At 47.8% G+C, this 12,259-nt stretch overlaps 1 protein-coding gene and 1 non-coding gene across 3 annotated transcripts in view; both read left to right on the forward strand.

Moving 5' to 3' along the window:
• The window catches only part of arid4a (AT rich interactive domain 4A (RBP1-like)), a 68,590-nt gene that overhangs the window by 35,793 nt on the left and 20,538 nt on the right, over window positions 1-12,259 (forward strand). For both annotated transcript variants that reach the window (XM_056296128.1, XM_056296129.1), the window contains exons 12-14: window positions 1,549-1,621; window positions 2,310-2,404; window positions 5,011-5,108. In XM_056296128.1, the coding sequence (XP_056152103.1) occupies window positions 1,549-1,621; window positions 2,310-2,404; window positions 5,011-5,108 (266 nt within the window). The remainder of the gene's footprint in view (window positions 1-1,548; window positions 1,622-2,309; window positions 2,405-5,010; window positions 5,109-12,259) is intronic.
• On the forward strand, window positions 11,682-11,762 carry LOC130126939 (small nucleolar RNA SNORD53/SNORD92). Its single transcript, XR_008811786.1, has one exon. It is a non-coding gene; the product is annotated as a small nucleolar RNA SNORD53/SNORD92 (small nucleolar RNA).

The raw sequence follows: 12,259 nt of genomic DNA on the forward strand, positions 1-12,259 counted from the left end.
TGTGAGCTTTGAATGGTCATGGATGATGGAACAATGATGGGAGAGTCATAGTATGACCAGTAAATATCATGACAAGTAATTATCATCATATGACTCGTGTAGAACTGGTAAACATGATATGAGCAGAGCATATCATGGTATGACTAGTACATATAGTAGAACTGGTAAATATAATATGAGCAGAGCATATCATGATATGACCAGTACATATAGTAGAACTGGTAAATATAATATGAGCAGAGCATATCATGTTATGACTAGTACATACAGTAGAACTGGTAAATATAATATCAGAGCATATCGTGTTATGACTAGCACATATAGTAGAACTGGTAAATATGATATGACCACAGCATATCATAGTATGACTAGTACATATAGTAGAACTGGTAAATATAATATGACCACAGCATATCATAGTATGACTTGTACATATAGTAGAACTGGTAAATATAATATGAGCAGAGCATGTCATGTTATCACTAGTACATATAGTAGAACTGGTAAATATAATATGAGCAGAGCATATCATGGTATGACTAGTACATATAGTAGAACCGGTAAATATAATATGAGCAGAGCATATCATGGTATGACTAGTACATATAGTAGAACTGGTAAATATAATATGAGCAGAGCATATCATGATATGACTAGTACATACAGTAGAACTGGTAAATATAATATGAGCAGAGCATATCATGGTATGACTAGTACATATAGTAGAACTGGTAAATATAATATGAGCAGAGCATATCATGGTATGACTAGTACATATAGTAGAACTGGTAAATATAATATCAGAGCATATCGTGTTATGACTAGCACATATAGTAGAACTGGTAAATATGATATGACCACAGCATATCATAGTATGACTAGTACATATGGTAGAACTGGTAAATATAATATGACCACAGCATATCATAGTATGACTAGTACATATAGTAGAACTGGTAAATATATGAGCAGAGCATGTCATGTTATGACTAGTACATATAGTAGAACTGGTAAATATAATATGAGCAGAGCATATCATGGTATGACTAGTACATATAGTAGAACCGGTAAATATAATATGAGCAGAGCATATCATGGTATGACTAGTACATACAGTAGAACTGGTAAATATAATATGAGCAGAGCATATCATGGTATGACTAGTACATATAGTAGAACTGGTAAATATAATATGAGCAGAGCATATCATGATATGACCAGTACATATAGTAGAACTGGTAAATATAATATGAGCAGAGCATATCATGGTATGACTAGTACATATAGTAGAACTGGTAAATATAATATGAGCACAGCATATCATGGTATGACTAGTACATACAGTAGAACTGGTAAATATCAACAGGGATTGCTGATATTAGAAATCAAATTTAATTAATCAATGCCATCTCTATTGCCCCATTTATATACATTCACAAAACATAGGCACTGGTTCTGTTGACTGTTTTATAGGTGGATGTGATGAGATGACTGGATAGACAGATAGACCTTAACCTGTCTGTCTCTCTCCTTTTGTTTCACTTGCAGCCGGAGGAGGAGCCAGACCCAGAGGAGAGAGACCAATTCCTGCAGCAGCTATATAAATTCATGGAAGACAGAGGTGAGACATGACCCTATTGTTACCCCTAGTCTGTACCCCTAATCTGTACCCGCTAGTCTTTACCCCTAGTCTGTACCCCCTAGTCTGTACCCACTACTCTTTACCCCTAGTCTGTACCCCCTAGTCTGTACCTGCTTGTCTTTACCCCTAGTCTGTGCCCCTAGTCTGTACTCCCAGATGTTGGTAGGTGGTTTCATAAATGATACTGATTTTATTATCAGAATCAAAATACTTTATTCATCCCCAAGAGGAAATTTGGTAGTACATGTAGAATTGTGGATAAAAAGGGGAAAAAAACAAAAACGGAAGTTTGGGAATCGGAACGATTGAATGTGACCTGCAAGATGTGAAATTCAACTTTTACGTACCCATTGTGCAACAATTGTAAGTCGTGTTAGTTGTGTACCGCTCACTGAGAGTGTGAATCTGTGTTCCTCACTGGTCATGTGGTTTCTGGTAGTGTCTGAGGAGACTCCTGTTCAGTCTGCTTGTTGTGTCTAGATGTTGTGTGTTTGTGTAGCACAATGTTATGGGTCACAGTGCGACTAATCACACTGCCCTGTTAGCACGGATAGGCACGTACAGTGTTCAGACTTGACATGGCCTACTGTATCTGGTGTCATCATTAATAATGCTGATTTTGTTTGCTGATGAATATGTCACTCTGATTTTTAAACCCAACCTGCAGGGACTCCTATTAACAAGCCTCCAGTCCTCGGCTATAAAGACCTCAACCTCTTCAAGCTCTTCAGGCTGGTTTACCATCTGGGAGGCTGTCATAAAGTCAGTATCTGTCCATCTTCTCTTTTCTAGCTAGCCTATGATATTTGTAGATCATTTGAAGGTTAGCTTGCCGAACATAAACACTGTTGGAGTTGGTTATCACATGAAAGTAGAATACTTTATGAACATTAATTTAAACTGCTAAACCTACCTAACATTAAGCCAATGCCATCTTTTGCAGCTGGGTGCTCAGTGTCTTGTGACTCACTGGTGTTGTACTGTTCTTATCTCGCTGTGAGAAAAATATTCTGAGCATACACTCTGGCCACGACCCACCGCTGTGACCAGACAGCAGTAACAGTCTATGGGGGGATGGTTCATGTGACCAGACATCAGTAACAGTCTATGGAGAGATGGTTCATGTGACCAGACATCAGTAACAGTCTATGGGGAGATGGTTCATGTGACCAGACAGCAGTAACAGTCTATGGAGAGATGGTTCATGTGACCAGACATCAGTAACAGTCTATGGGGAGATGGTTCATGTGACCAGACAGCAGTAACAGTCTATGGGGAGATGGTTCATGTGACCAGACATCAGTAACAGTCTATGGGGAGATGGTTCATGTGACCACACATCAGTAACAGTCTATGGGGAGATGGTTCGTGTGACCAGACAGCAGTAACAGTCTATGGGGAGATGGTTCATGTGACCAGACAGCAGTAACAGTCTATGGGGAGATGGTTCATGTGACCAGACATCAGTAACAGTCTATGGGGAGATGGTTCATGTGACCAGACAGCAGTAACAGTCTATGGAGAGATGGTTCATGTGACCAGACATCAGTAACAGTCTATGGGGAGATGGTTCATGTGACCAGACAGCAGTAACAGTCTATGGGGAGATTGTTCATGTGACCAGACAGCAGTAACAGTCTATGGGGAGATGGTTCATGTTACCACACATCAGTAACAGTCTATGGGGAGATGGTTCATGTGACCAGACAGCAGTAACAGTCTATGGGGAGATGGTTCATGTGACCAGACATCAGTAACAGTCTATGGGGGATGGTTCATGTGACCAGACATCAGTAACAGCCTATGGGGGATGGTTCATGTGACCAGACAGCAGTACCAGCCTATGGGGAGATGGGTCATGTGACCACACATCAGTAACAGTCTATGGGGAGATGGTTCGTGTGACCAGACAGCAGTAACAGTCTATGGGGAGATGGTTCATGTTACCACACATCAGTAACAGTCTATGGGGAGATGGTTCATGTGACCAGACAGCAGTAACAGTCTATGGGGAGATGGTTCATGTTACCACACATCAGTAACAGTCTATGGGGAGATGGTTCATGTTACCACACATCAGTAACAGTCTATGGGGAGATGGTTCATGTGACCAGACAGCAGTAACAGTCTATGGGGAGATGGTTCATGTGACCAGACAGCAGTAACAGTCTACGGGGAGATGGTTCATGTGACCAGACAGCAGTACCAGTCTATGGGGAGATGGGTCATGTGACCACACATCAGTAACAGTCTATGGGGAGATGGTTCGTGTGACCAGACAGCAGTAACAGTCTATGGGGAGATGGTTCATGTTACCACACATCAGTAACAGTCTATGGGGAGATGGTTCATGTGACCAGACAGCAGTAACAGTCTATGGGGAGATGGTTCATGTGACCAGACAGCAGTAACAGTCTATGGGGAGATGGTTCATGTGACCAGACATCAGTAACAGTCTATGGGGGATGGTTCATGTGACCAGACAGCAGTACCAGTCTATGGGGAGATGGGTCATGTGACCAGACAGCAGTAACAATCTATGGGGAGACGGGTCATGTGACCAGACAGCAGTAACAGTCTATGGAGAGATGGTTCATGTGACCAGACAGCAGTAACAGTCTATGGGGGGTTGGGTCATGTGACAGGACAGCAGTAACAGTCTATGGGGAGATGGTTCATGTGACCAGACAGCAGTAACAGTCTATGGAGAGATGGGTCATGTGACCGGACATCAGTAACGGTCTATGGAGAGATGGGTCATGTGACAGGACAGCAGTAACAGTCTATGGAGAGATGGTTCATGTGACCAGACAGCAGTAACAGTCTATGGGGAGATGGTTCATGTGACCAGACAGCAGTAACAGTCTATGGGGAGATGGGTCATGTGACCAGACAGCAGTAACAGTCTATGGGGGGTTGGGTCATGTGACCAGACAGCAGTAACAGTCTATGGAGAGATGGGTCATGTGACCAGACAGCAGTAACAGTCTATGGAGAGATGGGTCATGTGACAGGACAGCAGTAACAGTCTATGGGGAGATGGTTCATGTGACCAGACAGCAGTAACAGTCTATGGAGAGATGGGTCATGTGACCAGACAGCAGTAACAGTCTATGGGGACATGGTTCATGTGCAGCAGTTGTTGGCAACACCAGAGCAGATGGTCAGAACATGTTTACATCTCACAGCAGGCCAGTGAAACTTCTACAGCTGCAATACACTGCTGCTGTGTGCACATAGATAAAACACTGAATACATCTGGCCAGTAATTCTGGAGACACTGAGCCCAGTGCATTGGAATGTTTCTTACATTAGCCAACAAAGTATATATTTTACCTTGTGCATATGTGCATGTGTCCATCTGGCAGATTGAGAGTGGTACGGTCTGGAAACAGGTTTATATGGACCTTGGAATCCCAGTCCTCAACTCTGCTGCTTCCTACAATGTCAAGACCGCCTACAGGAAGTAGGTTTTTTATATTCATCATGTGTAAACATTATAAACCCCATTCTGGTGGTTTTTCTGTATTCATGTTCAATGTTTAGAGTTAACTGTCACAGAGGGTTGAATCAGTTCATCTGGACACAACGTTTATCAACGGATAGTTTCATCATCATCTAAGTGACCTCTTCAGTCTCACCTGACTGCAGGTACCCCCACCCTTATAAACAATACTGCCTAACGACCGAAACCAATGACTAGTTTCGTATGCACATGTGGGTGTGACCATTAACTAGAGTTACAATGGCCATGTGTACTGTTCTCAGAGGATTGGGGAATGTTTGCAAGCACAGCATTGTAAGATGGTGACAGATGTACTCTTAGACCTCCCCTCAGTTCAGGGATGGCCGTTTCCTCTTTAGATAGATGGCCTCTGACGCCCCGTTCAAACCACCGTTCCTCCCCTATCAAGGATGTGCACATCCTCATCCTTGAAAGAGTGGCCACTGGCCTGTAGATGGTGTAGACTGTGGAGTCCTGGTCTGACATGTAAGCTCTCCTGTGTTGTGCCATCGTCTTGGCCAGTGTGTTTAGTTTCCCCAACGTACAAGTCACAGCAATCCTGCTGGCACTTAACAGCGTACACTATATTGCTCTGTTTGTGCCGGGGGACCCAATCCTTCGGGTGGACCAACTTCTGGCGCAGCATGTTTTGGCGTTTGAAACCAACTGAGACGGGGTCTTGGCGGTTTGAACTGGGAGTCAAAGAGGCCATCTCTGTTAAGAGGAAACGACCATCCCTGAACTGAGAGGGGGTCTAAGAGTACATCTGTCACCATCTTACAATGCTGTGATTGCAAACATTCCCAAATCCTCTGTGAATAGTACACATGGCCGTTGTAACTCTAGTTAATGTCACACACATATGTGCATGTGAAACTGGTCGTTGGTGTGGGTCGTTAGGCACTGTATTGTTTATAAGGGGGTGGGGACACCTGCAGTCAGGTGAGACTGACAAAGTCACTTGAATGAGTGATGATGTTTCTTATACACTGTGTCCAGATGACCTGATTCACCTTGTATGGATCCGCACATGGGTTATGGAGCAGCATGAAGACATGGTAACACTGTTGTGGTCAGACCAGTGCAGGGCGACAGCATGAAGACATGGTAACACTGTTGTGGTCAGACCAGTGCAGGGCGACTGCATGAAGACATGGTAACACTGTTGTGGTCAGACCAGTGCAGGGCGACAGCATGAAGACATGGTAACAGTGCTGTGGTCAGACCAGTGCAGGGCGACTGCATGAAGACATGGTAACACTGTTGTGGTCAGACCAGTGCAGGGCGACAGCATGAAGACATGGTAACAGTGCTGTGGTCAGACCAGTGCAGGGCGACTGCATGAAGACATGGTAACACTGTTGTGGTCAGACCAGTGCAGGGCGACAGCATGAAGACATGGTAACAGTGCTGTGGTCAGACCAGTGCAGGGCTACAGCATGAAGATATGGTAACAGTGCTGTGGTCAGACCAGTGCAGGGCGACAGCATGAAGACATGGTAACAGTGCTGTGGTCAGACCAGTGCAGGGCGACAGCATGAAGACATGGTAACAGTGCTGTGGTCAGACCAGTGCAGGGCTACAGCATGAAGACATGGTAACATTGCTGTGGTCAGACACGTGCAGGGCGACAGCATGAAGACATGGTAACATTGCTGTGGTCAGACCAGTGCAGGGCGACAGCATGAAGACAGGGTAACAGTGCTGTGGTCAGACCAGTGCAGGGCGACAGCATGAAGACATGGTAACAGTGCTGTGGTCAGACCAGTGCAGGGCGACTGCATGAAGATATGGTAACAGTGCTGTGGTCAGACCAGTGCAGGGCGACAGCATGAAGACATGGTAACAGTGCTGTGGTCAGACCAGTGCAGGGCGACAGCATGAAGACATGGTAACAGTGCTGTGGTCAGACCAGTGCAGGGCGACAGCATGAAGACATGGTAACAGTGCTGTGGTCAGACCAGTGCAGGGCTACAGCATGAAGACATGGTAACAGTGCTGTGGTCAGACCAGTGCAGGGCTACAGCATGAAGACATGGTAACAGTGCTGTGGTCAGACCAGTGCAGGGCTACAGCATGAAGACATGGTAACAGTGCTGTGGTCAGACCAGTGCAGGGCTACAGCATGAAGACATGGTAACAGTGCTGTGGTCAGACCAGTGCAGGGCTACAGCATGAAGACATGGTAACAGTGCTGTGGTCAGACCAGTGCAGGGCGACAGCATGAAGACATGGTAACAGTGCTGTGGTCAGACCAGTGCAGGGCTACAGCATGAAGACATGGTAACAGTGCTGTGGTCAGACCAGTGCAGGGCGACTGCATGAAGACATGGTAACAGTGCTGTGGTCAGACCAGTGCAGGGCGACAGCATGAAGACATGGTAACATTGCTGTGGTCAGACACGTGCAGGGCGACAGCATGAAGACATGGTAACAGTGCTGTGGTCAGACCAGTGCAGGGCGACAGCATGAAGACATGGTAACAGTGCTGTGGTCAGACACGTGCAGGGCGACAGCATGAAGACATGGTAACAGTGCTGTGGTCAGACCAGTGCAGGGCGACAGCATGAAGACATGGTAACAGTGCTGTGGTCAGACCAGTGCAGGGCGACAGCATGAAGACATGGTAACAGTGCTGTGGTCAGACCAGTGCAGGGCTACAGCATGAAGACATGGTAACATTGCTGTGGTCAGACACGTGCAGGGCGACAGCATGAAGACATGGTAACAGTGCTGTGGTCAGACACGTGCAGGGCGACAGCATGAAGACATGGTAACAGTGCTGTGGTCAGACACGTGCAGGGCGACAGCATGAAGATATGGTAACAGTGCTGTGGTCAGACCAGTGCAGGGCGACAGCATGAAGACATGGTAACAGTGCTGTGGTCAGACCAGTGCAGGGCTACAGCATGAAGACATGGTAACAGTGCTGTGGTCAGACCAGTGCAGGGCGACAGCATGAAGACATGGTAACAGTGCTGTGGTCAGACCAGTGCAGGGCGACTGCATGAAGACATGGTAACAGTGCTGTGGTCAGACCAGTGCAGGGCGACAGCATGAAGACATGGTAACAGTGCTGTGGTCAGACCAGTGCAGGGCGACTGCATGAAGACATGGTAACAGTGCTGTGGTCAGACCAGTGCAGGGCGACAGCATGAAGACATGGTAACAGTGCTGTGGTCAGACACGTGCAGGGCGACAGCATGAAGACATGGTAACAGTGCTGTGGTCAGACCAGTGCAGGGCTACAGCATGAAGACATGGTAACATTGCTGTGGTCAGACACGTGCAGGGCGACAGCATGAAGACATGGTAACAGTGCTGTGGTCAGACACGTGCAGGGCGACAGCATGAAGACATGGTAACAGTGCTGTGGTCAGACCAGTGCAGGGCGACAGCATGAAGACATGGTAACAGTGCTGTGGTCAGACCAGTGCAGGGCGACAGCATGAAGACATGGTAACAGTGCTGTGGTCAGACCAGTGCAGGGCGACAGCATGAAGACATGGTAACAGTGCTGTGGTCAGACCAGTGCAGGGCGACAGCATGAAGACATGGTAACAGTGCTGTGGTCAGACCAGTGCAGGGCGACAGCATGAAGACATGGTAACAGTGCTGTGGTCATACCAGTGCAGGGCGACTGCATGAAGACATGGTAACAGTGCTGTGGTCAGACCAGTGCAGGGCGACAGCATGAAGACATGGTAACAGTGCTGTGGTCAGACCAGTGCAGGGCTACAGCATGAAGACATGGTAACATTGCTGTGGTCAGACACGTGCAGGGCGACAGCATGAAGACATGGTAACAGTGTTGTGGTCAGACACGTGCAGGGCGACAGCATGAAGACATGGTAACAGTGCTGTGGTCAGACCAGTGCAGGGCGACAGCATGAAGACATGGTAACAGTGCTGTGGTCAGACCAGTGCAGGGCGACTGCATGAAGATATGGTAACAGTGCTGTGGTCAGACCAGTGCAGGGCGACAGCATGAAGACATGGTAACAGTGCTGTGGTCAGACCAGTGCAGGGCGACAGCATGAAGACATGGTAACAGTGCTGTGGTCAGACCAGTGCAGGGCGACAGCATGAAGACATGGTAACAGTGCTGTGGTCAGACCAGTGCAGGGCTACAGCATGAAGACATGGTAACAGTGCTGTGGTCAGACCAGTGCAGGGCTACAGCATGAAGACATGGTAACAGTGCTGTGGTCAGACCAGTGCAGGGCTACAGCATGAAGACATGGTAACAGTGCTGTGGTCAGACCAGTGCAGGGCTACAGCATGAAGACATGGTAACAGTGCTGTGGTCAGACCAGTGCAGGGCGACTGCATGAAGATATGGTAACAGTGCTGTGGTCAGACCAGTGCAGGGCGACAGCATGAAGACATGGTAACATTGCTGTGGTCAGACACGTGCAGGGCGACAGCATGAAGACATGGTAACAGTGCTGTGGTCAGACCAGTGCAGGGCGACAGCATGAAGACATGGTAACAGTGCTGTGGTCAGACACGTGCAGGGCGACAGCATGAAGACATGGTAACAGTGCTGTGGTCAGACCAGTGCAGGGCGACAGCATGAAGACATGGTAACAGTGCTGTGGTCAGACCAGTGCAGGGCGACAGCATGAAGACATGGTAACAGTGCTGTGGTCAGACCAGTGCAGGGCTACAGCATGAAGACATGGTAACATTGCTGTGGTCAGACACGTGCAGGGCGACAGCATGAAGACATGGTAACAGTGCTGTGGTCAGACACGTGCAGGGCGACAGCATGAAGATATGGTAACAGTGCTGTGGTCAGACCAGTGCAGGGCGACAGCATGAAGACATGGTAACAGTGCTGTGGTCAGACCAGTGCAGGGCTACAGCATGAAGACATGGTAACAGTGCTGTGGTCAGACCAGTGCAGGGCGACAGCATGAAGACATGGTAACAGTGCTGTGGTCAGACCAGTGCAGGGCGACTGCATGAAGACATGGTAACAGTGCTGTGGTCAGACCAGTGCAGGGCGACAGCATGAAGACATGGTAACAGTGCTGTGGTCAGACCAGTGCAGGGCGACTGCATGAAGATATGGTAACAGTGCTGTGGTCAGACCAGTGCAGGGCGACAGCATCAAGACATGGTAACAGTGCTGTGGTCAGACCAGTGCAGGGCGACAGCATGAAGACATGGTAACAGTGCTGTGGTCAGACACGTGCAGGGCGACAGCATGAAGACATGGTAACAGTGCTGTGGTCAGACCAGTGCAGGGCGACAGCATGAAGACATGGTAACAGTGCTGTGGTCAGACCAGTGCAGGGCGACAGCATGAAGACATGGTAACAGTGCTGTGGTCAGACCAGTGCAGGGCGACAGCATGAAGACATGGTAACAGTGCTGTGGTCAGACCAGTGCAGGGCGACAGCATGAAGACATGGTAACAGTGCTGTGGTCAGACACGTGCAGGGCGACAGCATGAAGACATGGTAACAGTGCTGTGGTCAGACCAGTGCAGGGCGACAGCATGAAGACATGGTAACAGTGCTGTGGTCAGACCAGTGCAGGGCGACAGCATGAAGACATGGTAACAGTGCTGTGGTCAGACCAGTGCAGGGCGACTGCATGAAGACATGGTAACAGTGCTGTGGTCAGACCAGTGCAGGGCGACAGCATGAAGACATGGTAACAGTGCTGTGGTCAGACCAGTGCAGGGCGACTGCATGAAGATATGGTAACAGTGCTGTGGTCAGACCAGTGCAGGGCGACAGCATGAAGACATGGTAACAGTGCTGTGGTCAGACCAGTGCAGGGCTACAGCATGAAGACATGGTAACAGTGCTGTGGTCAGACCAGTGCAGGGCTACAGCATGAAGACATGGTAACAGTGCTGTGGTCAGACCAGTGCAGGGCTACAGCATGAAGACATGGTAACAGTGCTGTGGTCAGACCAGTGCAGGGCTACAGCATGAAGACATGGTAACAGTGCTGTGGTCAGACCAGTGCAGGGCTACAGCATGAAGACATGGTAACAGTGCTGTGGTCAGACCAGTGCAGGGCTACAGCATGAAGACATGGTAGCAGTGCTGTGGTCAGACCAGTGCAGGGCGACTGCATGAAGATATGGTAACAGTGCTGTGGTCAGACCAGTGCAGGGCGACAGCATGAAGACATGGTAACATTGCTGTGGTCAGACACGTGCAGGGCGACAGCATGAAGACATGGTAACAGTGCTGTGGTCAGACACGTGCAGGGCGACAGCATGAAGACATGGTAACAGTGCTGTGGTCAGACCAGTGCAGGGCGACAGCATGAAGACATGGTAACAGTGCTGTGGTCAGACCAGTGCAGGGCGACAGCATGAAGACATGGTAACAGTGCTGTGGTCAGACCAGTGCAGGGCGACAGCATGAAGACATGGTAACAGTGCTGTGGTCAGACCAGTGCAGGGCGACAGCATAAAGACATGGTAACACTGTTGTGGTCAGACCAGTGCAGGGCGACAGCATGAAGACATGGTAACACTCTTGTGGTCAGACCAGTGCAGGGCGACAGGAGGAGTGATGATACTGAGAATGGTTTCGCATGTTAGGCTGAAGTCATGTGATGTCATGATTCTCTTGGCTATCTGACCAGTCCCTGTAAGAGATAACTGATATTTAAAGTTGGGCTGAAGTGGAATGATTATTATGTTTTAATTTACTTATTACTTTATGCATTTTGTACATTGTCTGTCTTCTGGAGAAAAAAACATGAAAATTAGAATTTGGTTTTTCTTTTCTCTTTTTAAAAGAGCTCCCCCTAGTTTAATTTCTCTCAGCTGACATTTTCTTCTCGTTCTCATGATGTCATTAGACACTCATTTGCATACAGTTTATCGGATCATATCAAAATATGAATCCCCGCCCACTCTCCCCACCAACAATTAACTGTACCTGTCAGGGTCAGCTGATGAATATTAATGAATATTAATGAGATGATGAATATTAATGAGGCCCAGGCCAGTCACAGTTCTTGAAACAACAGGGAACAGTTACGGATGAAGATATAAAAAAACACAGAATTAGTGTTTAACAAATGAAAAGTGTTGCTGAATGTGTTATTATGACGCTCCAAGACTTGTAGACGTGACA

This window comes from Lampris incognitus, chromosome 16 (assembly GCF_029633865.1).
Source record: "Lampris incognitus isolate fLamInc1 chromosome 16, fLamInc1.hap2, whole genome shotgun sequence".
NCBI lineage: Eukaryota > Metazoa > Chordata > Actinopteri > Lampriformes > Lampridae > Lampris > Lampris incognitus.